This window comes from Balaenoptera physalus (assembly GCF_965194825.1).
Source record: "Balaenoptera physalus genome assembly, chromosome: 4".
Taxonomy (NCBI): Eukaryota; Metazoa; Chordata; class Mammalia; order Artiodactyla; family Balaenopteridae; genus Balaenoptera; species Balaenoptera physalus.
The window spans coordinates 131406940-131429843 of NC_138891.1; the positions used below are offsets into that span (position 1 = coordinate 131406940).

At 36.8% G+C, this 22904-nt stretch overlaps 1 protein-coding gene across 1 annotated transcript in view; it reads right to left on the bottom strand.

Annotated features, from left to right (window-relative positions):
- CLDN17 (claudin 17) overlaps positions 1-22904 on the bottom strand; it is a 31347-nt gene that overhangs the window by 679 nt on the left and 7764 nt on the right. Inside the window, exon 1 of the mRNA XM_082460609.1 lies at positions 1-22904. This exon is cut by the window's right edge and continues 7764 nt beyond it. Within this exon, the coding sequence (XP_082316735.1) occupies positions 4256-4933 (678 nt within the window). The 5' untranslated portion in view covers positions 4934-22904 and the 3' untranslated portion in view covers positions 1-4255.

Sequence of the window (22904 nt, forward strand, 5' to 3'; positions counted from 1 at the left end):
CTACCTATCATCTATCTATCTATCTATCTATCTATCTATCTATCTATCTATCTATTGTCTATCTGTCTATCTGTCTATTTTCTACATCTACAGTAACTACAGTGATTTGCAGGACTTAGACCAACACAGTTTTTTTTCTTTCTGAGCAGGAGTGCTTTATCACTGACATTTTTAAGAAAGGCCTTTATGTAAAGATTATAAAGAACAGATCTGATATTTAGGTGGATTTATTATTGCTTTTAAACTCTCTACAGATAGAGTTACCCCTTATTGCCTATACCTGGTAAGGACAATTGCCACCACCCACTCTTGGCATACCACTGCACAACCTGCAGGGACCAACATCCTTAGGATACAGATTAGAGCAGAGGAAGGCAAGGAATAGATCTGAAGACAAACAGGCCATGGACACCCTCCCTGCCCCCCAACCTTCTCCATCCATGTGTGTTACTGCTGTGTTCTCACTTAATCCCAACAACCAGGACTTTTTGCATGCTCTGTTCCATTTTAAGGGGAGTAGGAAATATTCTTCTCTTCCCATAGTGTTCTAGCTGTGGAAAACGTGGCAAGATTATCTCTTGGCCTGACAAACTAAACACATCACAGAGATGTTTCTTATCTCCCAACACTGTGAGTGCATGAGGAAAACTGTCAACATCCTTTGTTCCACCTGGGTCAGGACACAGATCATTTCTGTCCTTAAATTCTCAAACCCATCTGAGAATTTGTCATTTCTCTGCATCTCACTTCCCAAGAACTGAACTAGGGAGGGTCCATAGGTTTCTTCCCAGGGACACACTGAAATCTAGACCATCTTAACTCTGCTCCTTTTTATTTTACCTTCATCCAAAGAAATCATTGTATAATCTTAAGATTCAGAAAAACCTGATTATGACTGAGCCATTTTATACTTTGCCCACAGTCTCCTCAGAATTTAGGTTTTTCAGACTAAAAAAACAAGAACTGTCTTTAAACTTCTGAGTTCTATTGTTTCATCTCTTCCCTGTGGGAAGAGGAGCTTCATATTAGCTAAAATCTCAAATTACTATACTGATGTATATAGTTTCTTGATCATTCCTCAAATATTTGTTAAGTCTCTACTTAGTATGGCTGACTTCTTGATTTCTCAATGTTGGTATATGATTTTGGCCAAGTCATACAACCTTGTAATTTTCAGTTCTCTTAGTTAAAATATGTTGATAATGCTCTCTGCACTGTCTACAGTATGTGGTAGCTGAGGAGAGCAAGTGAGCCCAATAAAATATTTTTAAATGTATCAAGATCTTTCTGCAAAAGAAAAGCATTATTAGTGTGCATTTAATTAAATTTGTAACCTACAAAGGGTTAGTCTTTGAAAACATTTTAACCATGTGTGGCTGGATAATAGTATATTTCCCCCCTCTCTCTGGTCCCCATTCCAGAAGGCAGTTAGCAATGCAGTTCACTGGTTCTCTAGATAGGGAGTAGAGAGCAAAGCGGAAAGCAAGATCACCTAGAGAAGTTTCAGTCTTTTTATGCATTTTTGCTTCTGAATGCTTAAGCGTCTATGAAATTGTATAAAATTTTTGACAATGGAGGAGGAGATTTGTGGAGGTGATTTTTTTTTTTTTAAATTCCTATGGGAGAAGGCAAAATTTGCTTTACCACTGCTTGTAGACAGCTGGTAACCAAGTTAGGAGGTCAGATTTCTGCCATGACTCTGGGAAATGATGTCATAGGTCATCTGGACACTGGCTGCATTGGTAGTTTTCAAAGTTCCTCTGGCAATTCTATTAATATGCAGCCAGGGTTGAAATCCACCGATCCAAGCAGCCAAGAACAAGAGAGTCTCAAGAAAAGATTGCCAAGCATGACAGAAAATCGACCGAGCAGAGAAGCCTAAAGGGACCTTGTGAGCAGGCATAATAGACACCTTCTCAGTACATCTATGGAGTGATGATCATGGACTGATTCCCTGAACCCACCAATCAGCCGCTGCTTATCCCTGCAGAAGACCCCAAAAACTGTGTAATACATGGGAAAATACCCAAGAAGTTGAATTTAAATTGGATTTTTTAAAAAAAGATGCATTTCTTCCACACCTGGGTTTGTGGTATGAGATTTACATCTACAATGCACCTTGAAATTCATTGAAAAATTATTAATTTTTTTTTTTTTGGTGTAGAAGGAAAAATAGTACAGCAGAGAGAAGGAACAATTTTTTTTCCAAAGTATACTCTGATTAACGAAAGGGCAAGGAAAAGAATTCTTAGTCCCTAAAACTTTGCCCCATATTCAGTAGCTAATGTTGTCTCTAGTAATTTTATGACTCTACCTAGAGTTACACAATTTTACTCTTTGATTCTCTGACTAGCAGGATATCATGCCTCATTTAGATTCTGGAACCCATCCTGACAGACTAATTACTTCTTCTAGTGAGCCAAAGGGTAAGACAAATGATTCCGTGACAACCCTTAAGCATATATCTTTCTTGTCCTGATGTCTTATGTATTTGCTTGTGTAAGATAAATGACTCCTTTTCAACGCACCCAATGTTTTGGTCTTTCTCAATTAAGTCTGAAAAATAAAGCAATCTTAGGAAAAATCTATCCAAATTATTGGTTTTCTTATTTTTATTGCTATTATTTGAAGACATTTACATTTATTTGGCCTATATCATTAATGTATTACTAATTTTTAAAATACAGTTTTATGTTACCAAGGGTTTGCCTTATTGAAGTCTTGCTGGTGGTTTGTAGAATAGAATGAGGGTTTGACATTAACATCTAGCCTTGAGTTATCTCTGATTTAATGCTTCAGAGTTATTAGATGATCTTTTCAGGACAGAACTTCATTTTCAAATTAACCCTGCAGGGAAGTAGACCAACATCATTGAAAATATGTAACTATTTTATTTTATTATTTTATTATAATAATCATGGACATACAATAAATATTTGGTGAACAAATTTAATCTCTTCACTGAAATTATATGTTGTAAATGAAATACATCTTTATTATAAAATAAACACAATATTTGAAGAGTTAAAATTGAATATATAAACATTAATTGGTTCACAAGACACTGGAGATATTCAGAAGCATCCCATAGGGGTGGTCTTGCCCCACAAACACTTGACTATCCATCTCCCCCAAGCCCCACACTTATGACCCAATATTAGCATGTTAAATACATGGAAAGTGAAGAATTGAGAAAATAATGCATATAATTCAAGCAAAACAAAATGCTTTATCCATACCTATTTATTTATTAGAGAATACAAAAGGAGATACTTACTTTGGCCTGACTAACTGCCTGAATCATGACTTTGATTCTTCATTTTACTTAGAGTGTGTAGACATGTGCAATGACTAAAGAATAGAACAAGGAATAGAAACCACTCCCTTCAACACGCAAACCTCAATTCCCTAATTGGGACTGTGTTTCCTATTGATGAGAATTGAGTGTTCATAGTATTCTACTGATGTGTCTTATCAAGACAGATAATTCTGTTTGCTTGTAGGTGCACATCATAGGTTCTGAAAGCATATTATTTTTCATTTATAAATTGTTTTCCTTTGAATATATAATTCTAAGCAAGTTTAACTGTATAAGTTAGATGCTTTAAAATCATCCTCTTGAATATCCTAACAGAAATCAGAGCTCCCTTCTCCCTAAAAGTGTTTAATTTCTAGTACATTTGAGTTTCCTAAAAGAGAAACAACTCTTTTCACTGAACAAACATTTTCATATTTTGATAAATTCAATTAAAAGTCCTTATTTGATGTCTATTATTTGCAGCTTGTTTTAAAAAGAAAAAAAGTCATCATTTTAGTTGTTACCATGTTAGTATAAGAAATAATCTGGAGAAAAAATAAGTTAGGTTATATTTTAGAATATGTTCTATTGCTAGGGCTTATCAATTACAATAGAATTCGGATTTCTTAACAGATAATATATGGTTGTGGACAAAAAAGAGTCTATCGTTATACTAAGGATTATGGACATACTTGATTTTAGACTACACAAATTGGAATGGGGATTATGTGAGTCCAGTAATAGTAAATGCATTTAATACACATGAGGTCAGAATGTCTAAAGCAAGTCCTTTTTATTCCTCTCACAGATGACTACAATCTATATGCCCTTTAAACTTTTCATCTCAATTTGAAAACAGTCATAAAGCAAGTTCTCCTGCCTGATGCACTTACAGTTTCTGGCAAGCCTCTATAAAACACATTGATCATAACCCACAGTTTGAGTGAAAAGCAGGTGTTAGACGTAACTGGTGGTGGTCTTACTAAGCACTGTCCAGTTCTGTTGTCCCTTATCTGTGTGTGGCGCAGGATGCCCAGCGGCTGGATATCTGTGCTTTTGCTTCTTTCTGTTGCAACAGCAGAACCCACAAAGCAGACCCCCTCCGATGAAGAGGACAGCGGTACTTGCCCAGCCAAGGAAGAGTGCAGCTCCCAGCTCTCGTTTCTGACCTATGTGGATGGCTGGGTTGTAGAAATCCCTGATGATGGTATTGGCTGTCCAGGACACCGGAATGAGAACGAAGATGCCCGTCAGGATAAAGAGGACTCCCGAAGTCCCCAGAAGATATGCTTTAATCCTCTCGTTAGCGCCTGTGCACTGAATCTTCCTCATGCCACAGATGCCAATAAGCAGAGCAATCAGACATAAGGCAACAGCTACACACATGAGGGCGCGGGCTGCTTCCAGGTCAGGTGGGAGAGCCAGCAAAGAATTGTAGAACTTGCACTGCAACCTAACCTTGACTTGTCGGATGCAGTTCATCCAGAGCCCTTCCCAGACCCTTTCAAAGACAATAATGTTGCTGCCAACAAAAGCTGATACTCTCCACTGAGGCAGAAGTGCTGTGGCCAGAGTCCCCACCATGCCGAAGAACCCAAGAACCAGTCCAGCGGTTTGCAGCGGGTCAAATGCCATGGCCTCTGCTTTAAATACGGATCCAATATGCAATGGAAGCTGCTTACGACCCAGAACGGGGAGGTCTCTGTGAGGCTACAGCGATCTCCGATGGTGTTCTCCACTGTTACTGCCCAGAATATTTTAGTCCAAACCTGCAGCAATGACTGAACGTGGCTTAACTAGAAGTACCTGTTGTACATGCATGCTGCCCTCGTACACTCGCATTCACTTCATACTACGTATGAATTACTTACTACTCATATATAATTGTTTCTCAGCCAATAAGAACGTAACCAGAGGTGTGCCAAGAAATACTGCATTCAGCGTTAGTATTTCTCATATTATTATTGTCTAAGCAATGCTGTGATTATGTGCCAAAACCTCCATTGTGGATTGCTAATTACAGAGCTGAAAACCTCCTGTCTAAAAATCACTCTGATATAAAAGTATAAATATATATGTTAAGCCACCACTGAAGAAAACACCAACACCTTGCCAGTTCTTTGGAGAGCGTTTGCAAAACACTTTGGACTTCAGATGATCTATTATTTTCTTCTAATCTAAGCCACCTCTCTTTAATGTGGTTCATGAATCCTGGTTTTAATAACGACTTCTTGAATCAAATAAGTGTTCAGGTATTATTTTCAAGACTTCTACTAAAATTACTGATACTTTATGAAAAGAGGCATCCTAAGCAAGACATTCAGATTTCATAGTTTATTTCTAAGATCCAGAAAGCAAGAACAAGGAAAAGCACTTCTTATTATTGAATTTACTGGTAATTATTATATTATCTGTTGAGTAACACCTTTCTCTCTGGTGAAATAATGTTTAGGTTATAAATGTTCATTAGATGTTTCTTCAACAGCAGCTTGGAATATATCATATTTATCAAAGCCAAAAATGTATATTCCATTTTTATGGAGCAAAATGAAAGTGGCCCTTTGGATTAGATGTGTAATTACTTAAATCCAGGTAACAGAAAAATTTTTAGAGATGGAAGGCAGCTTCAAAGTCATCAGGCTTAAGTCTCTCATTTGCTAGATGAGGAATGTGAGGTTTTCAGAGCACCTGGCTAGACTAGCTGCACGGTAACTGATCCAGGAATAGATATGGTCTCTAACTTATGATGCTTCCCTCCTCTTTCTAGTCTGACTCAAAAACAGGAGGATAGAAAAGAATTCAGAAGAATTTTCATATGAACGGGATTAAACCTGAAATTTAGTGCTATCCCTTCGATAGTTTTCAAATTTTCAAAGCAAGTAAAATTCAATTGAGATGGTTTCAAAATCTGAGAGTCAAGTTGTTATTTTTGATGGTCACATTCCTGCCATGGTTCAGACATGAGGTGGGGAGTAGGCTTAATTTGGGAAGTGTGAACTTTTCCTCTTTTTCTTTCACATTCTACTGCAAGGAATCCATTCCAAGGATGAAAACTATTTGAAAGCAGGCACACCAAGCATGCTCCAGATGGGAGGCATTACAGTTTCCGAAAGGTCCTCCATTTTAGTCAAATATAAGTCAAGAGATGATGGGTGGTCCAACACTATTCAGGTTTTAAGAACCCATTAATTTAATTAGAACATGTGAAAACTATTAAGTTTCCAAGAAGGGTGGTCCACCTATATATGTATGTATCTATGTATGTATGTATGTATCTATCTGTCTATCTATCATCTATCTATTTATCATCTATCTATCATCTATCTATCCTTGTTGCTGATGTTGTTGCTTTCTTAGTACCATCCTAGACCAAATAAGAACTTCTTCTCTAAGAAATGTGAATCACTGAGGAAACAGATGACTTCTGTGTAGTTCATAGTTTCCTAACACCAACTAAGGATGAAGGGTTTTCTCGGCCCTTTGTTTGAGGTTGTTGAGACACAAGTTTAACCATTCCCACCCTGAAGGGATTTGCCAACACTACTCTGACTTATTACTTCTATTTCCTCTTCCTCATTCTACCTAATTTTTACTCCTGTCTTTATTTTGTCCTGGAAGTTTCCAACTTCCAACTGTTTGATTTTTTTATCAGACAGAACATCTGGTCTGTATTACAGATAAACACAAGTAAGAGCATATGTTTACTTAGAATATGGAGGCACATCCTAAGTATAAGTATAATATGAGAAACATAATTAATGCAGGAGCTTTAGTTTTTTTTTTTTGCTCTCACAGTCAAAGCCAATCGTCAACACTATCTTTACTTTCTCTCCTTTACATTTAAGGGGAGATATTGTTTTCTTCTCTAACTTTTCTGTGAATCTTATCCCCTACTTCCTCAGGGGCCCTTGGTCCATTGATCATCCCCTACTTTCATTGTACCTATACCCTCTTTGTCTCTCTGAATTGTCCTTTAGAATACAAACATACTCAATTCTCTTTCATATTAAAATTCCACCTTGTCAGATCTGTATTCCCTGCTATGTATTCATATACATCTTTTGGTCCACCTTCACATTTTCCCCTTGCTAGAAATGTGACAGAATTCTGGGACATCTTAACTGCTATCTCCGAAGAACACTTCCATATTCTTGCTTAATTGTCCTTTCTGTAAAGTTCAAAATAAACCACCATCTTCTAGATGAGGCAGTAAACAGCACGTGCTTTGGAGAGAGGTTTGTGTCAGTCTTGGCTTGATGGCTTAACCATCAAATTTGGGTATGTTTTGAACTTTTCAAAGTTGCCTGTTCTCCAAAAGTAGGACAATAATGATACCAACCTCATAGGGCTTCCTTGAAGATTAAGTTTATGGAATATGTGCAAAGACCTGGCTTTGACAAGCACCCAGGAAATGTTTGCTGTAATGTTTGTCTCTTTTGCCTTTATTATATTATCCTGCTTACCACTTCTCTACATGCTCATCCTCAGTCTTTTCATTCCCTAAGTGCCCTGACCCAGGTTTGCTTTGTCTGGTTTTTTCAGGCTTCCATATATACCTCAATACTCTTTTCTCCCAGCACATGCTTTCTAGGGAGTTTCACCAAGGGCCATAGCTTCTGCTATGTCTTATTGGGCTATAAGTTTCTAATCTTTTATCTTCAGCGCAGGCCTCACTCTGTTTATCACCCAGGTTTCTTTGTTTCTCTCAGCCCCTAAGTCAATAGGAACCTGTGGAGCTCTTATGCACCCAAATGCCTCTTCCACCTGCTAAGAGTGCCAACAGCAAAATGATCTCACCTGTCAGCCACCTTCAGGTATTGCCTGAAAACAGCCATCTCACCCAAAGCATTCCCCATTCATGGGGACAGCCCATATCCAATGAATGACTGATCAATATAGGAGTGTAAAGTTCTAGCCCACTAGCCCCAACTAGGGGTTAACTCTAAGGGGCGATCCCAGCTCCAGAGTTCACTGTGGGGCTAGCTTATGATGTCACTGAGTCTGTACTACAACTTGACTTCTTATTTCCAATTCTCTTCCTTCCCTTCTTTCCCGTAAGTGTTGATCCCAAGAGCACTCTATAAAACCCAATGCACAATCTAATCTCTACCTCAGAGTCTGCTTCCCTGGGAGCCCAACTATTGATTGACACCTTATTATAATTCATTAAATATGTTTCCTGTTCTAACATCACTATGCCTTAGTTTGCCTTTCAACATTCCTACTTGAATCATTTCAATAATGTTTTACCTAGTCTCCTTGCCTCTGGTATTACTCTTATGTCGCTCAACCTCCACTAGGGACCATAAAGACTTTGCTGAATCAAATTCTGAACACGCCACCACCTTGCTTAAATTTTTTCAGTAGTTCTCTATTTCCTCCAAGATAAAATACAAATCCCTTAGCAGAATGCAAAAGAGCAATCCTTGGCTTGACTCCTGCCCAATTTTAATACATACCTTCTAAACATGACTCCATCCCATGTCTTTACAGAGCTTACATTTTGGTGAGAGTAGTAAATATTAAACAAGCAATTGCAAGCACAAAAATATGTAATTACAAATTGAGATATAGCTATAGATAAAAAATATAAGGTATAGAAAACAGGGTATAAAGAGAGTGTAAACAGATGAGACCTCAATTTTAATTACAAGGTGAAGAAAAGGCTCTCTGACAAAGTGATATTTAAGCCATAATCTGAAGCTTGAGTAGGAATTAGCCAGACCATCAGATAAAGAGTGGGTTAAAGAGCATTCTGGGCATGAGAGAGTGTCTGGGTGAAGGCACTGAGGCCAAAGAGAGCTTGGAGCTAATGCAGCTGGAAGACCTTGAGCAAGAGGGAAGTGAGAACTGTTGATGGGCAGATGAGGCTGCAAATATAGGCAAAGTCCAGATACGTAGGGCAAGTGAACCATTTAATAATCTTCTCAGAAGATCAAAGCAAAATCAGTTAAAGATTTTAAGCATCGAACTGACATGATCAAAACTGCATTAAAAAACATACTAACTATTAAGGACCTACTGTATAGCACAGGGAACTCCACGCAATACTCTGTAATGGCCTATATGGAAAAGAAAATAAAAAAGAGTGGATAAATGTATATGTATAACTGATTCACTTTGCTGTACACTTGAAACTAACACAACATTGTAAATCAACTATACTCCAATAAAACTTTTTTGAAAACATTGCTATTTGGTGGGAATAGACTAGAAAGGCATACAGTTGAACATGAAGAAACCAGTTAGAGGGTTACTGCAATAATCCAAATGAGAGACGATGGAAGTTAAGTTAGAAGTATCAATAGTGCAATGTAGAGGACAGGATAGATTGTGCTATGTATAGGAGTTATAACTGACAAGGGTGAGTGATGGACTAGAGGTGGGGAAATGTGTCAGAGATGACTGTCATACCATTGGTATGAGCACCATTGTACCCAGGGATGCAAGTACTGAGACAGGGATGCAAGTGAGACACTGAAGAATCGGCGACCTTGTAGAAATAGGTCGAGTTAAGTTTCAGATGTGAAGTTGAGTAGCCTGTGAGCCATCCCAGTAAAGAACATAGGAAATTAGATTTTGTGGAGCTCATAGGAATAGTCTGGACTGTACATATATGTAAGAATCCACACCTCCATCCTGAACACAAATTTTCTATGATTAGATCACCATCAGTGAGAGGAATCTGACAGTACAGACTGCTGACTTACTCTATCCTCATGTCCTCTTGAGACTTGTTCTGAGGTCTTAGAGAATCTAATTTAGGTTGAGGGACTTTTGCAAAAATGTGTCTGAGTTTTACTTGCAGCATCAGCTTCAAGTAAATAGGAGTGGAGGTAGAACATCAGAATGAAAGAATTAGGATTCACAAAGCATCCTCATTTTGCCTTATTTTTCTCCCCCTTCAAGAGTTTCACTCCTTAAAATGTTCAGATATTCTGCTAACTTACTGTATTCTATTTTGAAAGTTACTGTTCTGTCTCCCTCCTTGTCCAGTTCAAGTTTTAACAAGTACAAGTGAATGGAAAAAGTTTGAATTGAAAGCCTGTTAGATTGATTTGAAATTGTATGTAAATAAATGTATGAATACACATGCATATATAGAAATTTTTATTCTTTAATTGACTTTAATGAATGCTATCCCCTCTACATAAAGAGCTTTCCCAATTCCCCTCACTCATGTCAACACATACACATTGCCCACTTGAGAATTATTCATTCTCCTTTAGATTTTGATCCAAATTTTGTCACAAGAGAAACTTCTGAACTATCAGAATATATTACACTCCAATTCCACCCGCTATCTCTGCCATTGTTTTAGTCTTTTATAATAATATGCATTTTTCTCCATAACATTTTTCACCAGTTCTAAATGAATGTACATTTCTATTTATGTTCATTTAAGTCTGTTTCCCATCTAGAGTATAGATTCTATGCGAACAGAGACCATCTATTTTGTTAACAGCTAGAATCACACTGCATAGCAGAGAGGCTGACCCAGATTCGGGCAGTAGTAACCTGCCCAGGAAATATTGTTTGAATGAATAATGAATTAATTAATAAATACAATGCTTCATTTAGTTAGGCCATCCACTAATTTAAGGATTGGCATTTAATTATATCTTCCTAAATTATAAATTCACAGTTTGAATACTTTTCTACAGAGTTAAAGACTGGATTTATGTAATGAAATATACTACATAACAATTTAAACATCTCATTTGTTAAAAAAAAAAAAAAATGTTCTATTCCAGGAATACATTTGGGGGTAATCTAAAATCCAACTAAATTAGGTTTAATACCACCAACTAGTCTATCAAATTTATTATCTTTCATTATTACTCAAATTCCAACTTTTTTAAGGCTACTTACATGCCAGTATTTCAAATGGACTTTTCTGTGAATCCAGTCAGGGAAATTTGAGTCCACTCTAATGCAAACCTGTGTTAAATGCGTGTCTTTTTTGCTTCTGCACACAGTTGAGTATATGCTATAAAAAGCCTTGAATTTATCTTCCTCCCTCCCATTTCCTTCTCTCCTTTCTTTTTTCAGTCTCATAGGGCAGCAGAAATAATTGAAGAAGACTTGTAAAAAAAAGGAAAACAAAACAAGAATCCTTGTGATTAATGAAAAGAAAATGGAATTTTGGGGGACAGGGTACCACTAGAATAGGAAATAGAAGATAAAAATGACATGAAGTTTGTCCACAACATATGTTCCCCATTTGCTAAGCATTGGCCTTGAATTTGCACCTAAGCCTTTTAGCAGTAATGCAGAGTGTCCAGGCAATAAAAACAAATACATTTCTTCAGGAGTTGCATAACTCTTCTTGCTTATGACACCAGAAAGAAATCTCTTTCACTGTGGAATACAATGAACAACATCCCTGCAGTAAGTATAGTAGACACATTTGACCAAGTGTTCTTCTTCTACAGGAGTCTAAATAAGGTGGCCCAGATCTTGGAGCTATGGTTCTCAGCCCTGACTTTACATTAGAATCACCTGTAGGAGCTTTGAAACAATATCAGCAAATTGGGTCCCACCACAGACCCATTAAACCAGAATCAGGGGGTAGGGCCCTAGTGTCAGAATTTTTGTTTTTGTTATATTTTGTTATAGTTGCATCACTATTTTGAAAGCACCTCCTGTGATACTAATATGCAGACTGGGATCAGAAACACTGCTTTCTAGTTTCTATTCCAGTGGTTCTTGTTTTTTGCTTTTTAATTCCAATCATATAAGGGAACTTATTAACCATATCAAGTCCCACATCCAACCAATTAAATCAAAATAGCTCAAGATGGGAGCCAGGCATCAGTATTTTTTAAGTGCCTTAGGTGATTTTAGTATGCAGCTAAGACAGAGTCACTGATCTATATGAATGGATGTGTTGTATATCCTCAAGGTAATTTTACATTAATATTAATTCTTTCAGTAGAGCTTTTGAGACTTGAGATTGAGTTTGAGGTTATACTCCTTGACAAGAACCTGCAGTGTAAATATTGTACATTGCTGGTTAAACTCAGTCTTATGTGAGTAGGTGGTGAACGGCTTTGAAATAAAAATGATGAATGTTTTGCTCTTATCTCTCTGCAATTAGGCAATGTTATTTCTTAAAAAGCAGGGTAAGGGCATGACATTTACCAATTATAATTGAAAACTCCTCAACTGGAGTATTAGCACAGTGCTTCTAACTGTAAATTATGTTCAAATACCTTTGAAAAATAAGTTAAATTTTTTTTTTATTATAATACTGTACTACTTCAATTATGTTCAGACATAAATGTGGTACAAACTTTTATGCTTACGGTTCTTACAAAAACCATGAAACCAAAATAAATTAACAAATTAATTACAAGCAAGACTTTACAATTGATAAACTTTAAATTATAATTACTTTTATACAGTAGATAATATTAAATTTTGAAACTAAATTCTGGATGTTAGAAATACTAGCAGAAAGCTACACTTCCATAATTTGTCCTCCACTTGTCATTTTTTTGTCAGATTTTGAATGTGATGCACCATTACTTGAAACATTGATTTATCATTATCATTTTTTAATTTTAACAATAAAATTATTCTTAATCTGATTCAATATTTTAATAAGTCAAAACACTTGAAGGCATGCCCCTAAGTAAAATATGGCAAATTAAAATGTACTGTTCTTTACTGCCTATTTATATCTATGTTTACTAATGAGCTACACAAAGATCAGATCTGCTTATTACATTTGATCCAAATATGAGAAAATTTCAGCAAGTTCTTTCTTTCATTTGATTTTGCCTGAATGTCTCTGCATATTGTAAGGCTCAATATCCCACTAACTGGCTTTTTGACTTTGAACTCTACATGTGCACAGTGTACCATGACCACATTTGACCTTCATTTTGAAAATTATTCCAGTGTAAAATGTCATTTTCATGAAGGCAAATCAATGTCTCTACCACATGATTTAAAAAACTAAAACCTAGTGTTGAATTTCTTTAAATTGAAACTTATCACTGCAAAAAATCCTATATCTGTATAAATAGTAAAAATAATTCAACCAGTAACTGTATTACTGACCAAATATTCTCAATTTAAAATTTGGAGAAGCCAACCTGAAAGAAGTCAGATGCACATCAAGCACATTACATGTTTAACATTTTCAATTTAGATAATCATTTGGGTCAATCACTTGGGTCAGTCATAATTGCAGTTGTCATCTAGATAATCCATCATAACTAAAAACTCTCATTGAGCAGATGTGCCTGCAAATATTTTGGAGACTCTCAGGTTCACACGGTATCAGTTTAAACAATACCAAAGGACCTTTCTAACCCTTGGTTTCCTCTTTGGTATAAATGGGTTAAATGACATATTAACAAAAATTGGTTAACATTAAATATGGTAAATAAATTTTCCATATATTAATTTTATAATAAAAATTGATCAAAATGTATCCATTCAATAATTAATTTTATGACTTTTTTGAGATAAACAGTCCATATTGTCATATTTTATGTATAGTTTATTTTTTAAAATAATTTTAAATTTAGAAAAAAATTGAGAGGCTAATACAAGGAGTTTCCATACTTCTTACCCAGTTTCATCTGTTACTAACATCATTCATCGGTATGGGATATTGGTCACAATTAATAAACCAATACTTATACATTATTAGCAACTAAAGTTCATAGTTTATTCAGATTTTCTTAGTTTTTAGCTATTATTCTTACTCTGTTCCAAGATCCCATCCAGCATACCACATTACCTTTGGTTGTAATGTTTCCTTAGATCCCTTTTGGTCATGACAGTTTCTCAGACTTTCCTTGTATATGATGACCTTAAAAGTTGAGGAGTACTGTTCAGTTATTTTATAGCAGGGGTCCCCAACCCCCCCACCACGGGCCAGTAGCAGTCCATGGCCTACTAGGAACAGGGCCACACTGCCCGGTGAGCGAAGCTCCATCTGTATTTACAGCTGCTCCCCATTGCTCGCACTACCGCCTGAGCTCCGCCTGCTGTCAGATCAGCAGTGGCATTATAATCTCATAGGAGTGTGAACCCTACTATGAACTGCACACATGAGAGATCTAGGTTGCATGCTCCTTATGAGAATCTAATGCCTGATGATCTGAGGTGGAGCTGAGGAGGTGATGCTAGCGCTGGGGAGTGGCTGCAGATACAGATTATCATTAGCAGAGAGGTTTGACTGCACAGAGACCATGATAAATCAGTTGCTTACAGACTCATATCAAAACCCTATCAGTGAGTGGCAAGTGACAAGCTGCATCTGGTGGCAGGCTTTATAGTGTCAGGTGAGTTGCTATACTTCAATTGTACAGCTGTATCTGGTGGCAGGCTTTAAGTCAGAATCTGGCACTTATTTTAGTCCACATGTGGCTTGCCCATTATTTTATTTACCACTTCCCTCCGAACCTCTTTCCCACACTATGCACTTTTCTCAGTCACAGCTTTGGTAAGCCCACAAGCTAACCTTAGACAAAATGAGTAAAAAACAAATGTTGCTGGAGAGCTTCTTTGAAAACCGGGAAAGACCCAATGATGAGACAGCAGAAGACTCTAATACTGCCGACAAAAAGAAAGCTACATTTAAAAGAAAATACCAAGAGTCCTACTTAAATTACCGGTTCATTGCAACAGGTGATTCACATTCTCCAAGCCCGCTTTGTATAATATAAGGCGACCGACTATCCAACAAAGCCATGAAACCTTCAAAACTGCTTTGCCACATAGAGACCAAGCACCCTGCAGCAAAAGACAAGCCTTTGGAGTATTTCAAAAGAAATAAACGTGAACACAAAGAACAGAAGCAATTATTGAAGGCCACCCACGACTTTATCAAATGCGTCCGCACTGAGAGCATCGTTCTTAGTGGCTAACCGCATTGCTAAAGCTAAGAAGCCCTTTACTATTGCCTGCTGCTAAGGACATTTGTCATGAACTTTTAGGGGAGGCTGCAGCTCAAAAGGTGGCACGTGTTCCTCTTTAGGATAACACCATAACTAGACGAATTGATGAAATAGCAGAGGGTATTGAGGCACAATTGTTAGAGAAGATTAATGAGTCACAGTGGTATGCAATCGAGGTTGACGAGTCTACCGATGTTGACAACAAGGCAACAATGCTTGTTTTCGTGTGATATATTTTTCAGGAGGATGTGCGTGAGGATATGTTATGTGCACTTTTGTTGCCAGTCAACACCACAGCTGCAGAACTCTTCAAGTCTTTGAATGATTACATATTAAGAAAACAGAACTGGTCATTTTGTGTCAGTATATGCACAGATGGAGAGGCTGCCATGACTGGACAGCTTTCTGCTTTCACTACTCGAGTCAAAGAGGTCGCTTCTGAATGTGAGTCTACGCACTGTGTCATCCATAGAGAAATGCTGGTTAGCCAAAAAACGTTACCTGAACTTAGCAACATTTTGCAGGATGTGATTAAAATTATCATCCACATTAAAGTACATGCCCTTAACTCACGTCTGTTCGTGCTGCTCTGTGAGGAGATGGACACAGAGCACACACGTCTTCTCTTATACCAGAAATGAGATGGCTTTCTAAAGGTAGATCACTGGTCAGAGCTTTTGAGTTATGAGAGCCGCTCCAGAGATTTCTTTTAGAAAAACAGTCACCACTGGCAGCACATTTCAGTGACACAGAATGGGTTGCAAAACTTGCTTACTTGTGTGACATATTCAACCTGCTCAACGAACATAATCTGTCACTTCAAGGGAGAATGACAACTGTGTTCAAGTCGACAGGTAAAGTGGCTGCATTCAAAGCCAAACTGGAATTATGGGGGTGACGAGTGAACACTGGAATTTTTGACATGTTTCAAACATTAGCAGAGATTTTGAAAGAGACTGAGCCAGGGTCTTCTTTCTCCCAGCTGGTACATGATCACCTATCTCAGCTTTCAAAAGAGTTTGAGCATTACTTCCCAACCACAAAAGACCCCCGAACTGGGAAGGAATGGGTCCACCACCTGTTTATGAATAAGCCAGGTGAATCAACTTTGTCCGTGCTAGAAGAGGATCAACTGCTTGAGATCGCAAATGACGGTGGCCTAAAAAAGTATGTTTGAGACAACTTCAAATCTCCATACGTTCTGGATTAAAGTCAAGGCTGAATATCCTGAGATGGCCACAAAAGCACTGAAAAGCCTGCTTCCATTTCCAACATCCTATATTATGGTTTTGTTTGCTGCCTGCCTTTTTTGATTTTACTTATTCTTTGCTTTAATGTACATGCTTCATACAATACTGATGCACCACAATCAAATCAGTTAATATTTTCCATCATGCTTTTATTGAATTCCTCAGTACACTCTTCTATAAACTATTCTAGTTCTCAAGAAGATTCTTATTTTTTACAAGAAAATTTTAATGCTTTGATTATTAAATTAATATATGATGTGAGATAAGAAATTCACTCTAATTCTTTTTTTTCATATTTTTAGCCAGTTATATCTACACCTCTACACCTTTTATTGTTTTCTCCTTTTCTTTTCTTTTCTTTTTTTTTTTGTAACATGTTGCCGTTATCACAGACTGTAGTAAGGAGAATAGTGGTCTTCCAAAGATGTCCATAAGTTTAGTTACATGAAAAAGAAGAATTAAACTTGCAGATGAACTTAGATGATGGTAGATAACATTTTTTTTTTTGAGACTTGAGTGTTCCAGTTTTTATTTTTATTTAAAAAAAATTTTTTAATTGGAGTATAATTACTTTACAATATTGTGTTAGTTTCTGCTGTACAACGAAGTGAATCAGCTATATGTATACATATATCCCCTCCCTCTTTGACCAGAGCTCAGCTCGGTGCTCTGTGATGACCTAGATGGGCGGGATGCAGACAACTTTAAGATAGGGGGATTATCATGGATCACATGAATAGGTCCAAGGTAGTCAAGAGGGTCCTCAAATGTGGGAAGCAGAAGAAAAAGAACTAGAGAGAAGACAGTATGTGAAGAATAGCCAGACATTGGTTTTCAAGATGGAGCATGGAGGTCATAAGCTAGGGAGTGCAGCCAGCCTCTAGGAACTGGAAAAAGCATAGAAACAGATTCTCCCCAGAGCCTCTAGAAAGACCTTAACCCTGCCAACACCTTGATATTGTCCACTGAGACCTGTTTTGGAACTCTGACCTCCAGAACTGTAAGATAATAGATTTGTGATGTGTAAAACTCTATGTTTGTGGTAATTTATTACAGCAGCAATGGGAAATGAATACACGTGTATATCATCGCCTTATGCTTGAAGCACCCAGCACCCTGGAACTCTACACTTCTTCATTTGCATGTTCACTCTTGGTGACCTCATCCAGACTGTGGCTTTAAAATCATTTCCACATTTGTGTCTCCAGTTGCTGTCACTTCCTTGAACTTGGACTCATCTATCTAACAACCTATTAAACATTTCTCCACATTGGGGTCCAATAGATATCTCAAACATAATTTGTTCAGAGCCAAACTCTTGATTACCCAAACTTTCCCAAATTATTCCTTCCCTGTCTCAGTAAATGCAGCCTCTGCAGCCCAGTTTCTCAGACCAAGAAAGTTGAAGGTAACCATAAACTCACCTCTTTGTCTCACATACAGCATATAATTCATTAGTAATTCTTAATGCTCTATCTTCAAATCCCAAGTCTAACTATTTCTCATCTCCTCCACCACAAATGTCATGGTCCAATCGACCAAACTACTGATGCTGCTTTCAAATTATTCTTACTGCTGTGGTTTTCCCTGTTACTCTTTATTTTTCACAGATTATGTTTCCTCCTTCTTTGTGAGGCTTTCTATCACACTTAGAATAAAATCCAGCATCCCTATCATATTTGGTACCCAGTTAGTTCTTTGACTTAATCTCCCACTGGTCTGGCCCCAAAGCCCTCCATGCTCTACATTCAGATATGTGTGGGGTTCCCTGTCTGCTTTTTTTTTAAATCTCTGCTTAAAAGTTATTTATTAAAAGAAGACTTCTCTGACCAGAGACCACCCTGCCTAAATTGGAAATCCTTTATGACTGTCACTTTACTCTCTTTTATGTTTTTTTAAATCACTTATCACTACCAGCCAGTATATAACAAATCTATGAGTTGATTTTTTAAATTGTTTTTCTGCCTATTCTAGGGAAAATCTAAGAGAACAAGGACATATTCTGTTTTATAACTAATATACCCCCGATATTTAGACCACTTCCAGGAACATAGTATGGGTTCAGCAAATATTTTTTTTAATTTATTGAAAACATACTTAAATTGTTTCTGGACTTTCTATTCTGCCTCATGGATCTCTACAATTTAATTTGCTACAGATCTATTTATATTATTTGTCTTCTTTTGTAATTGGGATGAATTTCTCTTTAGTCTGTTTTTGCGTTAATAACATAACATTTTAATTATTGCAATTTTCTTTAAAAAGCTTTAAAAATCTCCTGTTTTCTACTTCTTAAATACTTTTGGATTTTTTCCAGATGAACTTTAAAATAGTTTTGTTAAATTAACAACAGAAAAGACCATATTAGATTCTGAAAGCATTTATGTAAATGGTATTATTACATGGAAAATGACCAACAGTTTCCAATATTAAAGATTCATATCAGTTTCCTAATTTATAACCCTAAGTAATTACTGTGTGTAGCTTACATTTGGGGTGTTTTTATTTTGTTAATTTTGTTCCTAATTTTATATTTGTTGCTCTTATGATTTAGGTCTTTTATCCATTACAATTTTTAACTGTAAAATAAGAAAATTATTAATTTTATACACTTATTTTGCCACCAGCCAAATTCTTGAATTATCTGCTTAGTTCTAATGGTTATCTGCATTTTACAGATAAGAAAATGAAGAAACTAGAGACAGTGAACAATGTTCAGCATCTGAATTCAAGTTCTGATGTGTCTCAGTTCAGATTCTATGCTGCAAAGGTCTCTCCCCGCATTGGACTGTTTGCTTATGGCCTTCAGGGACTATGTCATTTCGAAATTGTTCCATCCCCTCCCCATAAAATCTATTATAATACAAAACAGTGTTTCTCAATCAGAGGTTATTCTTCCCCATGGGACATTTGACAATATATGGAGATATTTTTGATTCAAGCTGGGAAGATTCTGCTGACATCCAGTGAGTAGAGGCCAGGAACAGCATGCATTGCAGAGGACAGGCCCCGATCCCAGAGAATCATAGTTAATATCAATACTTACCTAGCACTCTGACATGTCACAAAGATATGTACTATTATTTCCTATGTGATCTATGCATTACTTATCATCATTGGCACTCAAAATTACCCTATGGGGTTGACATCGTCTTCAATTCCATCTTTCGGAAGAGAATACTGAGCATGACACACTAAGGTGCAGTGTCATCCAGCTAATAGGTAAAGCCAAGATTCAGCCTCACGCAGTGTGGCCTCAGAGCCACATCTGATTACCATATGCCAGCTTAAATCTGTTGCATTTTGTTCAATCCAAGTTAAGGGCTTCTTTAGCCTTAAAAATGTATGAATTGGGACGTCCCTCATGGTCCAGTGGGTAAGACTTCTCGCTCCCAAGGCAGAGGGCCTGGGTTCAAACCCTAGTCAGGGAACTAGATCCCACATGCATGCTGCAACTAAGAAGTCTGCATGCTGCAACAAAGACCTGGTGCAGACTAAATAAATAAATAATTAATTTTTTTAAAAAAGTATGAATTTATCTTACAAAAACAAATTAAAAATCAGTAACAATTGACACTAATTAATTTAATTAGTTAATTAACTAATTTAATTTCATAGAGTTGGAAAATTGTCAGTTTCTTCCATAGTTTTTTTGGGTTCTTTTGTGTTTTTTTTTTCAAACATCTTTATTAGAGTATAATTGCTTTACAATGGTGTGTTAGTTTCTGCTTTATAACAAAGTGAATCAGCTATACATATACATATACCCCCATACCTCCTCCCTCTTGCATCTCCCTCCCACCTTCCCTATCCCATCCCTCTAGGTGGTAACAAAGCACCGAGCTGATCTCCTTGAGCTATGTGGCTGCTTCCCACTAGCTATCTATTTTACATTTGGTAGTGTATATATGTCCAGGCCACTCTCTCACTTCGTCCCAGCTTACCCTTCCCCCTCCCCATGTCCTCAAGTCCATTCTCTATGTCTGCATCTTTATTCCTGTCCTGCTCCTAGGTTCTTCAGAACAATCTTTTTTTTTTTTTTTTAGATTCCATATATATCTGTTAGCATATGGTATTTGTTTTTCTCTTTCTGGCTTACTTCACGCTGTATGACAGACTCTAGGTCTATCTACATCACTACAAATAACTCAATTTTGTTTCTTTTTATGGCTGAGTAATATTCCATTGTATATATGTGCCACATCTTCTTTATCCATTCAACTGTCGATGGACACTTAGGTTGCTTTCATGTCCTGACTATTGTAAATAGTGCTGCAATGAACATTGTGGTACATGACTCTTTTTGAATTATGGTTTTCTCAGGGTGGGATTGCTGGGTCGTATGGTAGTTCTATTTTTAATTTTTTAAGGAACCTCCAAACTGTTCTCCATAGTGACTGTATCAATTTACATTCCCACCAACAATGCAAGAGGGTTACCTTTTCTCCACACCCTCTCCAGCATTTACTGTTTGTGGATTTTTTGATGATGGCCATTCTGAGTGGTGTGAGGTGATATCTCATTGTAGTTTTGATTTGCATTTCTCTAATGATTAGTGATGTTGAGCATTGCTTCATGTGTTTGTTGGCTATCTGTATATCTTCTTTGGAGAAATGTCTATAGTTAATTTGACAGTTAATGTTTCACTGTGAAAGATGAGGATATAAAGCCAAGGCTCTCTACCATCCAAGTTCAGTGCTTGCTCCTGAACTTTTTTATGGGAATCATAAAAGCTGATGGTGGGGACACTTGAAGCTTTAGGTAATACTATCCAACTCTATAATAAGGTAATGAATATTTTCTATTGTTCAGTGGTTAAGAAAAAAGAGTAGACACACCTTCTTCTAGCAGAGAAAATCCATAGGAAGACATGATTCCTAAGACCTTTCATAATGTCACAGGAGAGAGGAATTTTAATAAGAGGACAGATAATTGTACCCTGGCCTGGGAACAAAGGCTTCATACACATAATCTAACTTTACAACGTTCCCAAGAGAGAGGGAATGAGCAGGTGTTACAACTGCACCTGGTTGTGGGAAATGTGAGAATATAGAGCAGCTCAGTGACTTGGCCAAAGGCATTCTGTAAATCAGTAACAAAGAGAAAAATATTTTTAGTTTCCTCTGCTTTTGAGCACTCTTCTTTGAACTAATGTTTCTTTTGTGGGAATATTTGTAGAATGCTTTGCAATTCTAACTCATATTTTCAAGAGTTTTGTTATGCAAATATTATGCTTCTGTAATGGCTCAAACTAAATAGACGTAATTAATAAATATGTATCAGTTATCAACAGTTTATCCACCATTTTTCAAATGCCCTGCCTTCAAGGAGCTTGCCATCTATCTAAAGAAACAAGACTAGTGGTGCATATTTAAAAGACCAACTGATTGGTACTAACTAGAAGAAAAAAAAAGTTAATATGAACTGAGATACCTCTTCAATCTTGTAATTGATGTGAATTTATTCATCACAACAACCCAGTGAGATAGCTGCCAATTTTATTCACTTTTCACAAATGAGAAAAGAGAAACACAGACACGGTAGATGAAGTGCCCAGGGACACAGCAGGCGTCTGAGATAGAAACGCAGACAAGGAGATTACAGAGCACACACTCTTGATCACTTCACTGTATATACAAACTTTAAAAGTTGTCAAGTGCTGGAGAAATGAGAGGATAATAGTCACAGAAATCACTGGGAAATACTTATGAAGATATATTGTTCAAATTGACCCTTTAAAAATTGGTAATATGCCTCAATCAGTGGTCCTGAAATGGGGAAATACAAGCTTAGGAATATTTTGATAATGTGTTTTTGGGGAAGTGGAATTTGGTTGCTGCAGTGATAAGGAACTTCATTAGCATTTAATAGGTGGAGGTCTGATAGTCCTCTTGTACAAACAAGACTTAAAATACAGTAAATCCTTCACAAAGTACACTGCATCTCATGCAGCTTTCTAATGATCTTTTGGTTGGTGACTGAAAACCCCGTGTACGATTATGAACATAAAATTCTATTTTATATTTAAACACAAGTAATTTTTTTTAATGAACAGTGAAAATCCAGGACTGCAGTAAAGAGGGACTGTTGACTTTTGTTTTGTTTGGAACTTACACTAAAAGTTATTCATCATTTAAAAAATCACGGCATTCATGGCAATCAGTCGTGGAATTTGAGTCATAAATCTAACATCTGTACCAATCTGTCTCTAACGTCCATATTGTCAGTGAGTCTACATATAAAAGCAAGCATCTGACCAATTTATTTTTCTTTTAGTGTAGCTGTTCCTATTTGACTACATAATGAAATATGTGTTATTTTAAATAAATTATTCTCATTTAAAATTTCCCTTATGTTATAGTAGGACATAATTTTTCCAAATGACTATTTTATATTATCTGTGACTTTCATTCCACATTATTCCATAGGACATTACCA